Source organism: Mytilus californianus, unplaced genomic scaffold, assembly GCF_021869535.1.
Source record: "Mytilus californianus isolate M0D057914Y unplaced genomic scaffold, xbMytCali1.0.p SCAF_7, whole genome shotgun sequence".
Classification (NCBI taxonomy): Eukaryota; Metazoa; Mollusca; class Bivalvia; order Mytilida; family Mytilidae; genus Mytilus; species Mytilus californianus.
In genome coordinates this window covers 24,431,165-24,453,358 of record NW_026262723.1, presented here as the reverse complement: position 1 = coordinate 24,453,358, position 22,194 = coordinate 24,431,165, and the positions used below count along the sequence as shown (strand labels likewise).

The following is a 22,194-nucleotide window of genomic DNA, read 5'->3' as shown; positions in this document are numbered from 1 at the left end:
GTGTAGGATCAAGGACTGGTCGGTCTACGACCAACCATTTGTAAACACGTACCTAGGTATGTCTATCAAGTACCACCAACGTTCTTGATCTTACCGTGTAAAAATAATATTTTCGGCATTTTATTTAACTCATAAAATTTTCGATTGTTTTTAGAAACAGTCTTCTGGGAATTACTTTACTAACGCTGCACGTTAGTTGCTTAGTACATAATTTTTATAGTTTTCTGAATAGTAAACAGTCTATTGGGTAAACATTATTTCACTTTGTAAGTAACCTTACTGAAAAAATCGGTCTCCTGCAAATAGTTGCTGCAGGTCTGCAGCGAACTTGCTGCAGACTTGCAGCGAACACAGAGTCTGTATTTGCGGCATGTTTGCTTCAAATACGCTGCAGGTCTGCTGCAAACATTTTACCATGCAAATGAGTGTTTGCTGCAGACCTGCTACAAACATTTTTATGCAAATTAATCTTTCACCTGCATGTTTGCAGCAGACCTGCTGCGTGTTTGCTGCAGACCTGCGGCAAACATTTATTTTCAAATAAATCTTTCTCCTGCGTGTTTGCTTCAAACTTACAGGAACTACATACATTATACAATTTACCAATATCATGTTGTGTACACATCACATTATATATATTACACAGCAAATTCTGAAAAATTAGTTTACTTATATAGTTGCTAAGTAAATAAAATGAAGATAGTTTTGCTTCGATGATAATGGTTATTTTTAAATATGCTATTTGATAATATAACAATAACTGGCTATCACATTGCATAAAGACCCGATCTGCATCTTATGTCATTATCTCTTGTTTTGGTTCATTAACGGAAAAGATAATTACACAACTATGTAATTTAAAACAGGACAAAATAAGCAACAATATCTATATAAAAACGTTCAAGGTAACTCTGCGTTGGTCTGATCAGAAAACGGTGAGTGACAGGAATGATCAGATTAACTATAACAAGTGTAATAATAATTATATATCTTAAAACTTTCTCAATCTTTAGGAATACGCGCAGGATTTGTTGCTCGTGCTGTGTGGATGCTGTAGAATGTGTCCCGTGCTTGTAGTGCATGCCCTTATGTTTTACAGTTATGTGTTTTTCGCTTTTGAGAGAGTTGTACACTAATAGTTTTTATTATTACATTTTTTCTATTTCTCGAACTTTGGTGAATAGTTGTCTCATTGGCAATCATACCACATCTCCTTATTTTTACATTGAATATAATTATTCCATCCTTATCTAATATTTAAACACTTTGGAGAACAATCATGCCAAGGTATATGTAAGTGGTGTTATATATTTCTTGAATACCTATGTTGAAAGTTTAAATTAATTTTGTGGTTTCCGTGCTTGGTGAATTTAAAATTATGTATCAAGAGTTTTTATTATATTTTGTTTTTTTTCATCGTTCTTCTTTTCGTTATTGTGATGTCTATTTTCAACGACTTATAATTTGTTTTGACTTGATCTACGTCGCATCTTCTTACTATCTAGTGTCATAACATTTCTAATATACATTGGTACGATAAGTGACCATTATGAAAATTTTAATGTTTCCGAAAACAGTTTCTGCCTAAAGACAAGAGTATTACCCTTTTGTTTAGTTATTCTTAAGTTATGTCATGTGATACATTATCGATGTGGTTTAAACAGATGTCAAACACTGGTAACATACATACTTTATTATTTCGCGTTGATCTCATTGGTTGGATATTTTGCTGTCTAAATATGACCAGGAAGTGAGCTATTAGATACGCAGAGATGCTATCGCACATTATTTGACTGCATATGGATATCGCATGACATCGAGCTTTAAACTCTATATCTCTGTTGATCTCATATGGTATATCAACAATACATCTACACTCTTATGAATTATTAGGTAGCTAACCCTGCATACAGGTATAAACATGACATTAAAGAAACGAAAATGTAATTTTTTGTCATCGAAGCTCTTTAGACACAAACAAATACGCATATGACATCTCGTTCAGCAAATACAAATAATAGTCAATTTAAAAATTTTCTTTTAAATCAAAGTTAATGGGAGTTCTAGCCTTCACCTAGACAATGTAAAGCTGTTATGTATATGTGTATATGTTTTATGTTCTTTAATGGATAAAACATAACGGAAAAAAAAAAAGACTTAAGGATGTTTGCTCCTCTTGTTTTTGAATTTTTGCCAGATTTTCGGAATCCTCTGGTTTTATCCATGTATTGCCATTACATATTTTTGCCCACTAACCCCTACTTTTCTTTTCATAATTTTATTTCATATAGTTTAGAAAGTCATATTTGAAAATCTTATAAAATCCTTGTTATTTTATCATAGTTTTTGAAACAAAAAAGCGGTTAATGTTAAAAGTATGAAAAATCTAGACAGAATCATTTCCCGCCAAATTTTCAATGGCTTATATCTCGAAAACAAGCACACAGACCCTTCATTTTTTTCTGCTTTTTTAGTTCCTTTATTTATATACTATCATTTTGAAACAGTCTTTTACAAAGATTGTTATTTTGAAACAGAGAAGCGAACATCCGTAATAAATGAGTAGGTTGTACGCATAATCCCTGGATGGTAAGTTCTAATTGCTAATAAGCAATTTGTTTTATGAACTTCTAAGTTATATTATGGAACTTTATGGAAAGAACCGTTAGTAAATCATGTTCTCAAAAATATTCTACAGTCACGAAGCAGAAAGCGTCATAACCATTAGGACAAAACTACCCACTTTGTCCATAATGACATTCTGTAACATGTGTTATATTGCCCTGTTTAATTTATGAGCATGACTCTTGTTATTCAATTCAAGGTTATTGCTTATGCTGTGTTCTTTTACCTTAATACGACCGAGAATGATTACGGTGAGTTCAACATTAAACATGTTAAAAAAAATCGTGGCATTGGTTACCGCTCTTATCCTTTTTCTATCTGGCTTCTGTTTTTAATTGGACTCATGTAGATTTTAGCGGAATTGGTACATATTCGGTCTATTTATCTATTTTTTTGGCGATATACTTTTCAGAGGCTATTGTTAAAGTATACGCAAACTGTTTTACCAAAATTCATACAGATAAAAAACCAAGTCGTCTCGGTTGCACATGTATAACACTTATCTCGTTATATGTCGTACATACTGCTTTAATCTATCATTTAAAAATTGAAAACATTTAAATTGTCTGCAATACTTTACATTACAAAATTTTGTAATTTGAAACTCAATGGCAAAAAAAAAACTAATCAAAGATATCAGGCATAACACTCATACTAATGACGATTTTAGCAGAATATAGCTTAAAAAGAGATATGTTTTTCTTTAAGAATATTTGTGGTGTATTGATGAAAAAAGTTACAAGGAAAAGCTAAAATTAATGATTGCCTATTTATATTCACATTTACAAAATGTCTCTGCAGAACTGGTTATTTTTTTAAGGTGATCGTTGGTAGGAAACACAACTTTAGAATTGTATGATCATTTGAAATTAAAGGAACATCGATCAATGATGTTTATCTTTTATATCATTTTGACCGGTTGATAAAACATCCATTTAAACTACTTTTGTTAATGTTTTCACACTTCAGATAAAAGATTAAAAAAATAATCTGTTGAAATTTCTTTTCAACTATAAAGGAAACATAAAAAAAAGATCTGTTTATAGGTAAAGTATGAACCTGTCGATTGTTATTCAGCTAAAACTGCTGTGAAACTAATGTTGTGAGAAAGCTGCAAATTTTGAATTTTGTTCTAAATTGACGATCTAACGATTGATATTGTTTGGTAACGAACTCCAAGATGGAAAGTCCTTCATAAAATGGCAAAATCAAAAGCTCAAACACATCTAACGAATGGAAAGCAATTGTCATATTCCTGACATGGTACAGGCATTTCCTTATGTAGAATATGGTCGATTAAACCTGGTTTTATAGCTAGCTAAACCTCTCACTTGTAAGACAGAATTCCATTATATTGACAGCAATGTGTGAGCAAAACAAACAGACATGATAGGTCAAAACGTCAAAACTTTGGGTGCAGCAGTCAACATTGTTATATAATCTTAATCATTATAAAAACAAATAACTGTTTCAACAAAGAAACACAAAATGGCATATAGACAAAGAACATAAGCAAAAATGAAAGACAAGAACTCACAATTGACCATAGCACAATAACACAATGGCGGGATATATAAGTACCGATCTACGTCATAAGTATATATTAAAAAACTGATAAACAGTTAAGGTTAAAAATATATACAAGGAAAAAAAACGGGGGATATTTAACACGTTATTAAGATGATAAACAACGTCAGTACCTAGAATCTACACTTCAAGACCATCATGTATTATTTGTGAAGTTGATACGGAATATTTATCAGCAAGGTCTTGGTATCGTCCAATGAACTTTTTTAGAATAGGACGAGACGTTCTTTGACATAACCTTGGCTCATCAACTTTCTGCTCAGACACTGGTGACGTTTTATAAAGTCTGAGTAGCAGCTGCAAGCTCTTGAATACCGAATGAGTTAAGAAATTTTTATTCCATATGCAGGAGAAGTTGGTATATTACTGCTTATGTGGGGAAAATTTATAATTTCAAAATTAAAATCGTCTCGCTTGTTATAAATTCTGGTATTGAGATGACCACTTTGCCAAATTCGAGGTATTAGTCTAAAAATGAGGCGGAATAAGCCGTGTCAGTTGTTTCTTTAATTTCTAGTTCTGGGGGATATATTAATGAAACCCAATCAGAAAAGTTTGGATTTTTAATGGAAAGAACATCATCAATATATCTGAATTTGAAATTAAATGATCGGGCTTCTTTGCTTTTCTTGTTTTTGACAAGTGTCTGAAGGAACTCCGACTCATATGAAAATAAGATAAGATCGGCAAGGAGAGGCGCACAGTTCGTTCCCATAGGAATGCCGACAACTTGATGAAAAAGTCTACCTCCAAATTCAACAAATATGTTGTCAATGAGAAACTCCAGCATACTGATCACTTGTTCCTCTGTGTAGCATGTTTTTACTTTTTGTTCAATTTTAACAAAATATGCCGTATGCATGGTTTCCCAAAGCAATACATTTATAGAGTATGCTGTCAATCAAGAAATCAAGCATCTTGATAATGTCAGTTTCAGAGAATTTGTTTGTTTGAATCAGAGTGATTCTTTACAAAGTAGGATTTATCCCTCGCCAAGACAAGATACTTGTATCTACGTTCGCCATTCTTTTTAATGAAACAAAGTAATACCAACTCTTTCAATTTGTCCTTTAGTTTGGAATGGGGAATACTTGTGTAAAGTGTAAAAGTCAAATGTTTTAATACTATTGCAAGATGAGAGAGTCTTAGATTGTATGTACTCTAAAAGATCTTTGGAACTTTTTGATATCCACATCTGATTCACGCCACCTCTAGAATAGGCAGTTTCATAATAACTTTGGAGCCCGGCTTTGATTGCTGATAAAATAGATGTTAACAATTTAGAAAGAGGTTTCGTGGAGCATTTGGAAGACCCAGCAATATACCATCGTTTGTAAGGACACGTATGTAGTTTAGGTATCCAAAAGAGTGATGGCAGATCCAGTTCTTCATCTTTGGTTGAAATTCCAAAAGAACATAGAACAGACCTAGGATTATCCAGGATTTCCTCTTTGGTAAGTGTCGTGAGAGTATATGTTGAGTTTCCAAATGAATTGTCAATACCTAATTCATTTATCAAGCAGTTAATGTAATGATATTTACACACAAAAACGATGTTGTTTGGGGCTTTATCTGCGGGGATAACAACATATTTGTCATGGAGGTAGGACAAGTGCTTTGCAACATCTGGGTCTTTAAAAATTGACGTAGCGTGGGTATTAATAGACCCGTTTAGTTTCTTAATTCGGATTTGTATCAACGACCTCACAGCCTTAACCCATTAGGAAAGAGTATCTACGTCTTCTTTCTCGCGTAAAACCCATTGCCTGGCATAATCCTCGAAGGAATCCATCAGTTTTTTTAAGTTGTATTTCCAATTGATGGATTAAGGCTCACGATATTTCGGACCTTTGGATAATAAATTTCGCAGGGAAGTGTTATTGACAATGTTGAGGTCTCCGGTAATAACGTGGCCAGCAGGATTATATGTGAATTGGGAACTAGCACAGGTGCAATCAGGAGGTTTAGACTTGAAGTCGTCAATGTTGAGATCCTGCAAAACGTGTTTGTAATTGAAAATTTTAGTTGCAATTGGTTTGGTATAGGTATAAGAAATGATTGGTACAGACTGTAAATGTCCAGTGTCCGAAGCGCGTTTGTGGATTTAACTTAATCAGAAACGCCCAAACCCAAACATTGGAAAGCCCGTGATGTATACATACGAAGAAATGTTGCCTGAGAGATTTGGAACACTATACATGAGAAAAAGTTGCGAAAATAATTAACTAAAAAATATGAACGTATGGCAATCACCACAAAGTTTTAGAAATTACAAAACAAAACGATACAAACAAATACCCATAAGTACCAACATACCACTCCCCCGAAAAAAAATTAAAAAAACAAAACAAATACAAATACAAATACAAACATACACAAAACAGAACAAAACAAAAGCAAACCAAAACAAAAACCAAAACTCTACAAATAATATAGATACAATAAAAAACAAACAAACAAACAAACAAACAAAACAAAATCAAATCAAATATGGCAAAAGTTAATTAATGACTACTATCCTGTTTTTGACTTATTAAAGTATGATATTTAATATAAAATAAGTAGTAGCTACGGTTTTCACCAAAAAATATTGTATGACAACTTTTTTTTCATTGTTGATAACTTTTTTCAAGAATGTTGTACATTTTGTATATAAAATAAATAGAAATCCTTTTCGATTTGCAAAAAAAATAAAAAAGTGTTTCGTGTCAGTTTCAGGACTCTAATGAATGTAGCTAAGAGTAAAACCACTGAATACATTTTTTTGCCTAATGCATTCTTTTTCTTAAGAATTTTAACTAATGCAAATGAATGAGTAGTGATAAGAATAAATTATCACAGTTTAAAAGTGTCAAATGCAAACGGTCAGGTTTCTTTATTATTTTATTGATGTTTGTTAAGTTTTAGTTACGGTCATGATTTACTTAGTAAGTTTCATCAACCAACATTCTTTATCAGGATCATCAATATTCTTCTTTTAACGCAATATAGATATGTCTGTCATGTTTGAAATCTGTTTATATATGATCAGTTCAAACAAGACAAAAAACAGAGAAAAAAAGATGAGTTTTAGATAATAATTCTGAGTCAGTTATTATTGCAATTAGCTATAGCATTTTAGGTCAAAGGGTTAAGTTTTAGAGAACATAGTCCATGTTATAATTCACATACTAATTTTCAGTAAATACGAATATTGTTATGTCTGTACTTTGTGTAACTGATCATTTTATTAGTTGTAATTTGTGGTTAGAACATATTCCCCTTTTTACTGATTCTTTAAGTTTCATCACTGACAATTCTTTTAGAAGGGTTAAATTCACAAAATGATTTTAATTCCCGCTAAGTTCCTAATATGCAATATTATAGTCAGGAGCCGATCATCTAGTAGCTAGATATAGAAAGTAGACGATGTGGTATGATGTAGGAAATCATACAATTATCCATTAGAGACCAAATTGTGTAGAAGTTAACAACTATAAATTAAGATGTTTTCTGTCTGCCAAACTGGTTTTTCGCTCATAAATTTATCATAGGCCGTTGGTGTTCTCTTTTGAATTATTTCACATTTTGTCAATTCGCGTGTTTACCTTACTAAACGTTAAGGGTTGTGTTCATTGTTGAAGGCCATACTACATGTAAAATCTATTTCTATTCCAATCCTTGCCTGTTGGTCTTTTGTGGATAAATGTATCATTTACAATCATACAACATCTGTTTTTTTTTACATATAAAAAAAAAATGTAGTATGATATCTAATCAGACTAACCACCAGAGACCAAATGACATAGAAGTTAACAACTATAGGCCACCTTACGGCCTTCACCAATAAGCAAAACCTAGACCGCATAATCAGCAATATAAAAGGGCCCGAAACGACAAATGTTAACCAATTCAAACGATAAACGAGAAACTAATGTTTTGTTTTTATATTACTAGCTCGAGTGATTGTTCTCTATATTAGGTTAAAACTCATTAAAGACACCGGGCTTCTAAAATATGATTAAACAATAAACGTTAAATGCCCCTGTCAATGATATTACATTTCAAAAGAGGCGTGCTGATTACTGGGCTGTTGATACTCTCGGTTATAACGTAAAACTAAGTTGGCTTTTTACTGTCAAATAATAAGTATCAATTACAATCATCATTTAACATCTATTATATATTTAACGACATAATATATCAGACAGATGAAATTTCCTCCTTACAAATTTGATATTCAACACTTTTGTGCTTTTGCATTTGATGAACAGTTGTAAAAAAAAAAGAATAAAAGAATTTCAATTCTCACATTATATATTTTAAATTCTAACCGGATGATATTATAACACTCCGGATTAATCGCTGGTTCTTCAAACTCTCTTTGTCAAACATGCAGATATCTATCAACTATTGTATTTTCTATTTTTACCGATAGGAATTTTATTGAAGCTAGCATTGACATATTTTTACATTATTTGTACTTCAGACTGTATTTCCTACATTCATGTCCTATGGCCTTCAACAACGGACCCTTGGTTCACACCGAACAGCAAGCTATGAAGGACCCCACAAATGACTAGTGTAAAACCATTCAAACAGGTAAACCAACGGTCTAATCTATATAAAAAACGAGAAACATTTATGAACCACATCAACAAACGACAACCACTGAACATCAGGTTCCTGACTTAGGACAGGTGGAAACAAATGCAGCGGGTTTGAACGTTTTATCTGGTGCCAACCTTCACCCTAACCTGAGACAGTGGTATAACAATACGACATAAAAGGACACACTATAAAACATTAATTGAAAACAGTCTCAACTGTATACTTGCAAAAGAACATTTTGAAAATGGATTCATGCGATTAACATATCTATCTTCAAAAACAAACCTGATAATATGTCAAGAGCTTTCAAAATGATTGCAAATCGAAAATCGATTTTTTAGTACATTTGTTAGTGTCATTGAATACTTGTCATAGTATCAGATACCTTGCCACTGGATACTTAGTATGCATCTTCATTATAAATGTTATTTGGATATGCAGCATGGTTTGAACTGCAACATTATCTCATGTACGCATATCTCTCTATTGATATGGGCATAATCATAAATTTACTGTTTTCAAAACTTTGAGTCTTTCGACTTACTAAGGATTTTTCTCCCCTAGGAATAGTTTACTTTAGATGTTTTCTTCAAATACTGTTGGAAACTTGGGTCCTCAATAATCTTCAACTTCGTACTTTATCTGGATTTTTTAAATCTTTTGTTTCGAGCGTCACTGCCGAGTCTTTTGTATACGAAACTCGCGTATGACGCACATAATTTTAATCCTGGTATCTATCATGTCTATGATGAGTTAATTCATAACATTCTTAGTAACTTGTTGACTTATAGATCACGGAATTTGCAACTTCAATTTTACAATCGTCTGTGGTTTTTATATATTGCGACAACAATGATATTTATTTAAGTCGAAAATTATCAGAAGATTGATATCATCCTGTAATAAAAATGTGTAATGATCAACTAAGAGTGCTTGATCTCAGGTAAATAAGAAACTTAGATTGCTTGATCTCAGGTAAATCTTACCAAAGTATATTCTCCGTCGAAAGAACACTAGTAACCACGCCAATTACAAAATCTATACACTAATGGTTGATTTAACACTTTCACTGCCTAGTGGAACTCCTTTTTATTTCATACTGATCCCAGAGTAATACATGTAATAAATACAGGTAAATTTTATGTGTAATACATCTAATGGCAATCGTTCTGCATCAGTTATTTGTGACATATGATACAGATATCAGTCACAAATGCTCATATGTAATCAAACCCTACAAACAATCAATCCCCAAGAACTAGAAATTAAAGAAACAACAGACACGGCTTCCTCCGCCTCATTTTTAGACTTATATCTCGAATTTGACATACACAGTCATCTCAGGACCAGAATCTATGACAAACGAGACGATTTTTATTTTGAAATTATCAATTTCCCCAATCTTAGTAGCAATATACCAACTTCACCTGCATATGGAATATACATTTCCCAACTTATGCGGTATTCAAGGGCTTGCAGCTCCTACTCAGACTTTGTAAAACGTCACCAGTGTCTGATCAGAAAGTTGACGAACCAGGGTTATGTTGTGAACGTCTCGTCCTTTTTCGAAAAATGTTCATCGGAAGGTACGAAGACCTTGTTGATAAATATTCCGTATCAACTTCACAAATAATACACGATGGTCTTGAAGTATAGATTATGCGTACTGACGTTGTTTATCATCTTAATAAGGTGTTATAGTATTCTTTTATTTGTCTTTATTAATATTACTTTTACTGTTAAGTCTGTTGTTTGTAATATCCATTTGACGTGACTCTGTACTTATTTTTCCCGTCATATTTTGAACAACAAAAATATTTTATTTTATTAATATTACTTTAACTGTTAAGTCTGTTTTTTGTGATATCCATTTGACGTGACTCTGTACTTATGTATCCTGTCATACTTTGAACGACACAATTATTTTATATCTACCTGTGTGACGTCACACGCGCGATTCTACGCCAGTACGTAAAACCCATCCTTCATGGGTGGATTTTACATAGATAGATAAAATCGTATAATAGAGAAGCAAAATGAGGATGTTAATTTTGATGTATGCCTTTTTGTACTTCTTTGTAATATTTGTTTGTTTTTTTTCAGTGATTAAGATGATAACACAATGTTGACTGTTGTACCCCTATTTTTGACATTTTTACCTATCATATCTGTTTGTTTTGTTCACGCCTCGTTGTCAATATAATGGAATTTGATGCGACTGTCATACAAGTGAGAGGTTTAGCTAGCTATAAAACCAGGTTCAATCCACCATTTTCTACACGAGAAAATGCCTGTACCAAGTCAGGAATATGACAGTTGTAATTCTTTCGTTTGATGTGTTTGAGCTTTTGATTTTGCCATTTGATTAGGGACTTTCCTTTTGAATTTGCCTCGGAGTTCAGTATTTTTGTGATTTTACTTTTCACACCTATGTTTATTAAACATAAAGCTACCATTTTAATTCCACAGGCGCATTTCGACAATTAATGTCTTTTCATTGATGCTCGAGGCCGAAATAATAAAAAAATACAAGCGTTGAAAAGCTGATCAAACCAAAAAGGACCTTAAAGTATAGCCAAATTCGGACAAGGAATCAGAGGGAGTTATATTCCTTTACATAAAATGATTTCCAAAATTTTATATCAGTAAATTTTAATGAAGCACTATCCGTAATTGCATGCCAGTACCGAAATGAAATAAGAAAGTGAACATGACATTTTAGCATTGCACAAGGTCATGACTGTAAATGACGTCTTTACAATAAATCCATTAGATGTTGGATATGTACTGATTGATATTTTTTTTATTAGTTGTTATTGGCTTTGAACTAGCTGTCAGTAACTGCGAGTAGTCTCAGATCTGTACTAGGTGTATTTGTTGTTGTTAGGGAATAAGGGATGGATATATACCTTGCCACGTCCTGTCTGTGTTTTTGTTTGATGTTTTTCTTTGTGTTGATCTGATGAGTTAAACATTTTCAAATGATTTTTATAGTTTGTTCTGATGTTGTGCAGTTACATCACTGTCGATGATGAGCGCTCACAAACATGTTTAACCCCGCCACATTCTTAATGTGTCTGTACCAAGTCAGGAGCCTGTAATTCAGTGGTTGTCGTTGGTTCGTGTGTGTCATATTTGTTTGTAAATTTATTTGTTATAAATTAGGCCATTAGTTTTCTCAATTGACATGGTTCATATTTGTCATGTCGGGGCCATTTATAGCCAACTATAGGTCTAAGTTTATCTCATTGTTGAAGGCCGAACGGTTGAGTATAAGTGCTTACATCCACTTCATTTGAACTTTGCTGGATAGTTGTCTCATTGACAATCACATCACATCTCCTTATTTTTATATGGTACGGCTTTTTAAATATCACGCACCATATCAACTAGAGCTCTTGTGCTAATATTGGTATGTCCGGTTGATACGAGTATTGTATTGAAAAATGCCAGATAAAAGTTATTTAGACTATGGATTCATTTATTTCATAGATGGATCAAGTAAAAATGCATTTAAAAATACAAAGTCTGCATACCAGCCTATAGAATATATGTACTTCAATCATCATTTGAAATTGTTGTGTACCTATTTCCGCCAAATATAGGAAAATTGATTTCGAATGAATAATAATCAATCTTTAATATATCATATTAATTTTCCAGCTGACAAGACGTGTTTACTTAAAGTATGTTTTAGCCCAAACTACAATCAAAAGTCATACAAGTAGGAAGCTAGCTAAACAAATGTTTTTCTTCAGAAAATGCCTGTACAAAGTGAGGATTATGACAATGTTTTGTCCATTTGTTTCGTTGATTGATATAGTCGAGCGTTTAATTCTGTCAGGTTTGAAGGAATTCCACCTTTTTTAATTTACCTTGGAGGTGGGTATTTTGTTAATTCTTTTTGGATAAGAAAATATATTAAACATATGAACACATAAAATCAAACGGACAAAACAGATCAACAAAATCATCAAAAATGCCTTAGAAAGTTGCAAACTGAGAAACATAACGCAAACTTTTACAAATTTATAATTAAATGTAAATCTTCCTCATTTCCTATCCAATCCCCTTTATTTAAAATTATATACATGTTTGTAAATATCCAAATCACAATTATAAAATATTTACACAAACATTTTAGTTGTAATGCAATCAATGGTAACCGTTCTGTATCAGCCATCCCTGATGATATTGATACCAAATTCGAACAGAAAAAAAAACGCAATCGGCATTAAGTATATATCATAAATTGTATATGTATTAATTTTTCAATATCACAAATCTTATCAGCACTTGATCAGTATAATCTCTCGAGCACATATCTCGGGATAGAGTATAAATCTTCGGTTAATATGCGTGTGAGTAAGAAAAAAATGTATAATATTCTCGTTATCGTATATCTTACACTTAACCCTTTAAATTTAACATGATGCATTATTAACGTATAAAGCCATGTGTGGTTTCAAATATACCGCCCACGTTGATACATAAACATAAGAAAAAATCAGTTAATTAAAAACTGTAATAAAAGAACTTTGTCCTGCTTATGTGTATATATCGTCAAAATAGCACTCGTGACAAGTTGAACTCAAATCAATGATTTATTACTATTATTCCCTCAGTTTCCATATATATTCTTATATATTATAGAATATCTAGTTCACAACAAGTATTTATGGAATCATTTAAATAATCAAAATCAAAAGCCATGATATTTCTTCTTAACTTCAGGAAATTTTTACTAATGCGAATTTATCTATTTTAAGGGATAACATATATATCTAAATAAAGGCAACAGTAGTATACAAACGTCAACATACATAGAAAGGGACTTTTTGATAACATCTGCCATTTTCCTGATTTGGTACACGACATTTTAAGCAAAATGGTGGGTTGAACCTGGTTGTATGGCTAGCAAAACCTCCTGCTTATAAGGAAATGTTAAAAATACCGCTAAAATGACAACATTACGTGACAGGTATATAGTACAAATCAACACAAGAACACTCAGGACAGAAAAATACATAAATGATTAATATAATAGTACATTACAACATGTAAACCACAAAATAACAACGGACAACCCATTAATTTACGACAATACACCAGTACACCACAAACAAAGAGTAAATGCATTTTTACTTCATACCGTTCTATGTATTCAAAATAGTCTTCTACATGTAATGCCTGTCCCAATTTCTTCTTTAATCGTGGGACGATATGGTGCTTAACATTTTGTATAGATAGTTGTTTATTGATGAAAACCATAAAAAAATACATGTACGATGAAACTGGAATGTCTTGATGTTGTGTTTTTAGGATACACATTTTCATTTATTCAAACAATACTTTGAGTATTTAAAAAACAACACTGTAGTATCAATGTTTCGATATTGTGTTTATTGAAGTATCAAAAGACATATAAAGAAGATATAAAATGCAAATACACAAATACATGTAGGTGCTTGATATCAGATAAATTTGCAGATTTATTTCGTTTGTTCACAACACTGAATTCAGTTGATATGAAAGAAGACGGGAAAATGACAAACAACCCAAGTCAAAATTAAAAACAAATTAAATCATTCTTAAAAATTAAAATTAAAATTAAAAATTCTTCTATTTTACAATTACACACTAACGACACAATCTCTGAAACGTCAATATAAAATCACAAAAGAATTATAATTTTAGGTTTTTTAGGAAGATGACTATATATTTATCTGACATACTTGTGTCATTGAATATATCTATATTACTAAATGAATAGAGTTGAAATTGGGTTTCGCGTTTTCTTCTTTCACATAAAATCCACGAATATTATTTTATTCCAAAAAGGGGTAATAACCAGTGTAGTTTATTATGTGTTCATTTCAAGATCTTTTGGGAGGTATTTGAGAGTTAAAATCGGGAAAAAGCCAGATCGGATCGACCGTCCTTCACGAAGTCCAAAAAATATTCTTCTGCGGAACGGAGCATGTTTCGAATTTTTTTTGGGTAAATTAGCAAAAAATTACGTGCGGTCGTCATTTCCGCTTTGTCTGCAAGTATTATGGTCTGCTCAGCAAAAAGTATACCCTAAAGGGTGGGGTGATTATTTCGGTTTTTGGTTAAAAATAGGTACAGAAGTGCGGCTGGAATGTGACCCCCATTCATAATTTTTTATATTAATGCATAAAATTTTCAGCCCACTCATATATGTGGGTGGTTCTGAGCACGAAAACACCTGAAATCAGATGCGGATTGACCTTACACTGAAAATCTTTGTGATACACATGTCCGTGACGCAATTTAACAACAGAGTTTTACACGTCAAGAGCTTTTCCTGCCGGGGAACCGCAGCAATTCAACATGAAAAGGGTGGAGGGATTACTTCGGTTTTCAGTTAAAAATGGGTACAGAAGTGCGGCTGGAAAGTGACCCCCCCCCCCCCTTTCATATTAATGCATAAATTTTCAGCCCGCTCATAAATAGGGGTGGTTCTGAGCACGGAAACACTTGAAATCAGGTGCGGATCAAAACTATATATCTTCAAATTATGAACCAAAGTATATTTCGCGATTATTTTCTAGTATTACAGATTTAACACGGAAATTTTAGTGCATACATATTATTTGATACGTAAAAGCATAATAAACAGATGTGTTTAAATATGACATGGCTATAATCGTTCGGGGAAAATCTACTGTATGTGAAAATTTTACCTTTAAATCAAATATTCATCAAGCTATCTGGTATTTTTACAATTGAACATTGAAATTATATTCTTAAACAATGCTGTTTTGTAAAATTTACCCTTTTCATGAATTATTCAGCCATAAAATAACAGTAAATTTAGCAAAATATCGAAATTATTCCAAATTTTGACTTTTTGGCTAGTACAAGCTGAGACTAAACTTAGAGCAACACTATCGCATATGAAGATATTTAAGCAGAAAATGCAGTTTTGTTGCTATAGTGACTGGCAAACAAATAGATTGGACGACGCTTGTCCTCTATATCAATCCAGTCAAAATATATTTATAAGTATTTTTATTTTGCTATCTGACAAATCTTGATTATGAAACACGTAACATTCAAATTGCGCCATCTAGGCATGACTAATGTATTTGTATATTTACTCTTTGTGAAAAGTGATTTTTGCTTATATCTGAAGCATGTGGTAAATTTTACATCAAGTTATGCTTTTAGTTTTCGAGAGTAGGACGCTTAGACTCACCCCCCCCCCCTTTCCCTAACATGATTTGTTCATACAAGTGAGCGGTTTAGCTAGCTATATTTTGTATTTGCATTGTATCATAGATCAAATTTATTTGTTCAGTGTATGTTCACTGGTGTTAATATGTCTTTTGATTGAGTTAAGCCATTTCAATTGATATTTTATAGTGTGTTTCTCTATGTTGTGATGTTACACTATTGTTTCAGATAAGGGTGAAAGTTTGGTACCATTAAAACGTTGAAACCCGCTGCAATTGTTTGCACCTGTCCTAAGTCAGGAATCTGATGTTCAGTAGTTGTCGTTTGTTGATGTGGTTCATAAGTGTTTCTCGTTTCTCGTTTTTTATATTGATTAGACCGTTGGTTTTCCCGTTTGAATGGTTTTACACTAGTAATTTTATAGCTTGCTGTTCGGTGTGAGCTAAGGCTCTGTGTTGAAGACCGTAATTTGACCTATAATGGTTTACTTTTATAAATTTTGACTTAGATGGAGAGTTGTCTCATTGGCACTCATACCACATCTTCTTATATCTAATTAATCCATTATTTTTTACACAAGGAAATGTCTGTGCCAATTCAGGAATATGACAGCTGTTTTCCATTCATTAATGTGCTTGAGCTTTTGATTTTGCCATTTTATAAAGGACTTTCCGTTTTGAATTTCCTTTGGAGTTCGGTATTTTTGTTATTTTACTCTTTATTTGGACTTTAAAACTGTTTTGATTCAAGTTTCGAACACTACTGCTACAGCCGAAACGCGTGTCTCGCTTATTAAACTATATGCCTGGTATCTGTGATTATGTTTACAGGAACTGACTGGATGCCACCGCGCCTGGTAGTTTCGTTGCAAACGGTATCAACAGCCCGAAAACCAGTACTTATGTGTACACATGGATTATATTTGAAACAGTCATTGTATGAAAAAAAAATTATAAAATGATGAATTATCAACAAACTATAGTTTATCGTAAGGCCATCAATAATAAGCGAAACCGTAAAGAAAAGAAAATGTTATTCAATTTTATAGAAAATATAACAACCTGATTTATACTACTTTCATAATTGTTGTAAACAACAAATGAAAAACAATTACTAGATAACATGTTCCTGACTATAGACATGTATATAATAACCATGACGGTGCATGCTGAAAAGCAAGGTATTATAAAACAATAATTCAGTGGAGGCCGGACAAATGATATTCAATAGGCTTGATTGTGCTGTAGAGTTGCTATGTTGACATTTCGCATACACTAAGGTGTGCCATACATGTGTTAAAGATTTTCAAGTCTTTCTGTCTTTCCTTTTCCCTTTTTCTTTCATTTATTTAATGTTCTCGTTTAGTTATGTTCTTCATTATACTTATGTGTAATCTAGAGGATGAAAGAACGAATGTAAAAACAAAATGTTTTATTGCATTTCACAAACATTTAATCAAATACAATACTCGGAAGATAAGTCATGGTCAACGAAAGTCAAACATAAAAGAATTTATTTTATTATGTTTGATTTGAGTTGTCCATCTTTATATAACATTTTATATCAGATCCATGTCAGTTTGTTTTTGATATTTTTAAAACTTGACTCATACAGAAGAGGTGATATAAAACCCATGTATACAGCACATATATAACCGAAGAAACTATGATTAAAAAAAGGCTTGTACATAACCATATCAACCTATATGACAGTTAGACAATTCCAACTTTCATGCAGATGCTACATGTGCTATCATGTGTTGACTGGTATTTCATATTTTTGTTTTATTGGTACATGGTTGTCAAAAAGTCTTTAAAGCCAAAAACGTCAAATATTCGAATGCGTAAAACCCAAAAGGATATAAATAGAAGATTCTAAATTGTTATAGTTCAAATTTACTTATGGGAATTCCTACTTTTAGTAATTGTGCAATTGAATACAAGTTGTATCTATCTAAGATACAACTTGTATATTGTGTAAAAGCTTTAAAGAAATCAAATAAGATACATGTTACATTTTTATACAAAAACATTTCTTTACAATCTACATATTTTGACAAAAACACAAATTCCAATTATAAAATGTTTATTATAAAGTATAAACAATATATCTATTTACTGAAATTCAAGCATAAAATATTTGTGTGTGTACAAAGTCTTCAAGGTACAGGTATACCTACGTTTAAGATGCAGAAGGTCGTGTGTGGTATCATACAAACTATAAAAGAAGGGCGAAAGATACCAGAGGGACATCCTATGAAATAAATCAACTTAATTCAGAAAAATACAAACTAAAACATTGACGATAGAGTTAAGTTAAAGTAAATAACTAGTCAAAATAACACTCGTGACACCGCAAATGAAAGGATTATAAAAACTGATGGCTAATTCTTCACAACCACTTTCCATTGATGATTCTGGAATAAAAATAGACATGATTATAAAAAAAAGTATGAATAATGAACAAATATTACAATAGAAACTGAATTGATTTTCATATCTGTTATTAAATGATGCAATTTACCATAATTTCACTCAATAATAATTTCTAAATCAGTAGACAACTATTGTGACGTCAAAATTATATTAAAAGAAAGAAAGGCTCGACCAATTGTTTTTGCGGTATAAGCATTCAAAAGTGCTGTGTTATTTTCTCTTTCTAGGCAAACATATGTGCAGAATTTACATACGATACGCATATGAAGAGATTAATGTCAAAACGGTTCCATATTTTTTATATGCTTTTTTATTGCAAAGTTTTTTTTTCCGAAATACAGTATGTCTGCATACATGATATATGTCTTTGTATGAATTTGAAAAATTCATTATGAGTTTAACTGATATTTGTTAATGTTTGTTTTTTTAATTTTTTAAACACAATAAATAATTTGTGTTATTCAGAAATTGACATATTGTTTTTGTTTGTGTTTCCGTTAATAGACATAGACCCCATAAATTTTTTTGTCATGTTTTATCAAAACAACATTCACCCTAAAACTGATAATTATTCAGATAAAACTTTGACATAAATTTCAAAACATGACACCATTCAATCCCTTTACCTGAACTATTACTGTTATCTGCAGTTACGGCATCTACCACAGTGACTGTCGATTGTTCCGTTGTTGTCTCTGCGTCAGTTTTTGCAGTACTTGTTAGAGATTCGGTCATTGCTAACGATTTAGTTGTTGTTTCTACAGTCATAGTTGTAGTTTGAATTTCGGTTGATGTGTAAACTTCAGTTGTAGTAGTTCCTGTTAATAAAAACACTTTAGACTAATTTAAGAACTTGTATCTTTTGTCTTGCCACTAAGATCATTTATATTTGACAGATATTTGGTATTCTCTATAATTTATCTTTAATATTTAAGAAATTTGCCAAAATGACAGCTTGACATATTGAATAGATGCTTGACTATGTCGACGATCACATGTTGTTTTAAAGATGTCACGGGATTTTAGCACATTTGCCCAGCGTCACATTTCATTTGAACTTATTGATCTTACATCTTAAAAATCTGTCCTTCTATCATTTTTTTTATTTTACAAATTAAGGTCTCTAGTAAGACTTTCTGTATTTTATAACAAACGTATAATATATACTACACTGTTTATCTGTGGACGTTACAACATGTATTTCGTCGTGCTTTAGTTCTTCTTTGTATAAATAATATGAGACATGGTGTAAACGTGAATAAGAAGACATTAAAACGCCAAAAAAAATCAAGAGACATTAGAGGGCAACATATTTTCTTCATCAATAGACAGGTCGTGGTACAAAATGTCTAACTCTAAATCGAAAAACTGCATCAGGTGTAAATGAATTTAACGTAAACAAGCAAGGAACTGACCTTAAATCTCAATGTTCGACTCGCAAAAAACTATTAGGATATGACATTAGAGAATAACTGACGAGATACTATCATTTAGTTTTTCTTCTTTTCTCATTATGGTGCTTTTTCGCTGTATAGTTCATACTAAATGTGTCATTTTTTTTCATTTAATGTAACATGACAATACGCTCGGTAACCTAGCATTTCTATTATATTTTTGAACGTGTTTACTTTTGTACTACATTTTGACATAGCATTTTAGTTTGTACTTCCATGAAAACTTAAGGGAAATTGAAAATTTGGAGAAATAGTATTGAATATATATTGAAACAAACTGCGATTACTATTTTATAGCATCTCCTGTATTTTTGCATGTGCAGTACCGATTTAAAAAAACAAAAAAAAAACAAAAAAAAAACAACTCATATTATTCATTTAAAACTCGCAGTATAACTCTGTCATTGCACTTTAAGATTTTGACATAATTATAAAACATCTGTTGACAATTTATCAATTTATAAATGTTCATTGATTTAATACTGAATATATTAATGGAAATCTTGATGAATTTAGAAAAAAAATATTTTCGACAGTGTATCTATGTATCGTTGTAAATACTAAATGATGTGATTTCTCGCGTATATGCGTCATCCGAAGATTTGGTTTTAAAATTGCAAATTGGAAAAATTCTTTCACTATTTGCACCTCCAGCCATATATGTGTTTGTCAGGCTAAATATCAACGAATAGGTATATTATTGAACACTGAGAATTTCGCTTTTTAAAAGTATAGTAGGAAGGTTTTAATACAACAAAAAAGATTTAACTCACCATATATATTCTCAATCGTAATCATGTAAACCAAGATACCATAGGCTATGATGTAAGTTATAATCTGAAATGCAAAGACCATACTAATACATTATTACAAATTACTTTTGGGTAATATGAAAATGATAACTTGGACAGAACAGGCGATTATGATTCGGATCCATGGTTAGGACTTTGATATTTTACAATGAAAGGAAGTTGTAAATGTATAGAACAATGAAAATTCAATTTGGTTCGTTTTAGAGTAGGAAAATGCTGCTGTCAACAAAGCAAATAGATTTCTTTCCACATTAGTACTTTTCGAAGATACCAAAGGGATATTCAAACATAAAACTGTCAACGACAGACTGACAACCCATGGCAAGAAACCGAAAAAAAACCACTTAAAGATACACAACAGTATTCAAAATAAAATATGGAAAACTAAGTACTTAGCAACACGAATCTCACCAAAATCGGCTGGATCTCAAATGCTCAGGAAGGGAAAGCAGATCCTTATCCACATGTGACACCCGTCAAGTTGTTCAGACATAGTTGTTTCGAATTTGTAACATAAAATCATGTCTAGCAAACAGTAGATAATATTTGCAAGCAAACAATGAAATAATTAAGGAATTACATCATGTACATCTGACTAAAATTAAATCTCGTATTGAAAAAAAAAAATGTCTTTTATCAAACGATTTTCTGAAATGTTTTTTTCATTGGTTTTTTTTCGGGACATCACAAATCTATAAATAAAGCGAGCGTGTGGATGGAAGACATAGATAATCACATAACTGATATTCATTATGACATCATTTGCATTTACATAAAAAGGAGCTTTTTCACTGAATTAGTTAAAAACAAAGAAAAAACAAAACATGAAATAAACATGTAGTTTATCTCTAATTTATTGACAATCTTTTTTTTTAAAATAATGTAGATTTTAAAGGGAACATCAAATATTAACAATTACGATGAAAAATATTTGAAATATATTTTATTATTGTCACTCTTATCGTTGGTTAGTTTGATAACACGACTGACTCACCATATTGCCTCCAGATCAGACTGACGTCGAGTAAGTATAAACGTACATATGAATATTGTTTACTTTGTCATGTTATTATTCACGTAATCATTTATCAAAATATCAGTTAATGAACCGAATTATGATAATATCATGGCATAAGATTCTGACACGTACTAGAGTAAATCGATACTGATTATTTAATGAATTAAAAGATTCCGACACAGAAGTAATGTGATAGCCAGGAATTATTAAATTAATTCATTAGCAACGTTTAAAAAGGATAATATCACCAAAAGTATGTTTTTTTTATAATCAATATCATGAGATGTTAAATAATTGGTATTCTAATTTTAATTATGTTATAATATAAGATGACTTGATTTCCATATGACTGCGGTAAATGTAGCAGTCATACTCAGCACTATACAATGCAAAGCACATGTTTCTACTTGAGGTTTTAAGGTTCTTTTAGCCAAAGTAAATAATCCTCCTTGCTTTTTGTTTACTCTCGAGTT

The 22,194-nt window shown here is 31.6% G+C and overlaps 1 protein-coding gene across 1 annotated transcript; it reads right to left on the bottom strand.

Moving 5' to 3' along the window:
- Positions 1–17,418: 17,418 nt before the first annotated feature.
- On the bottom strand, positions 17,419–21,752 carry LOC127710183 (uncharacterized). The gene is made up of 4 exons (XM_052215947.1): positions 21,698–21,752; positions 20,665–20,728; positions 19,064–19,255; positions 17,419–18,418 (listed from the first exon to the last, which is right to left on the bottom strand). The coding sequence occupies exons 1-4, from the start codon at positions 21,698–21,700 to the stop codon at positions 18,318–18,320; spliced, it is 360 nt and encodes a 119-aa protein (XP_052071907.1). The 5' UTR covers positions 21,701–21,752; the 3' UTR covers positions 17,419–18,317.
- Between the last annotated feature and the right edge of the window lie 442 nt (positions 21,753–22,194).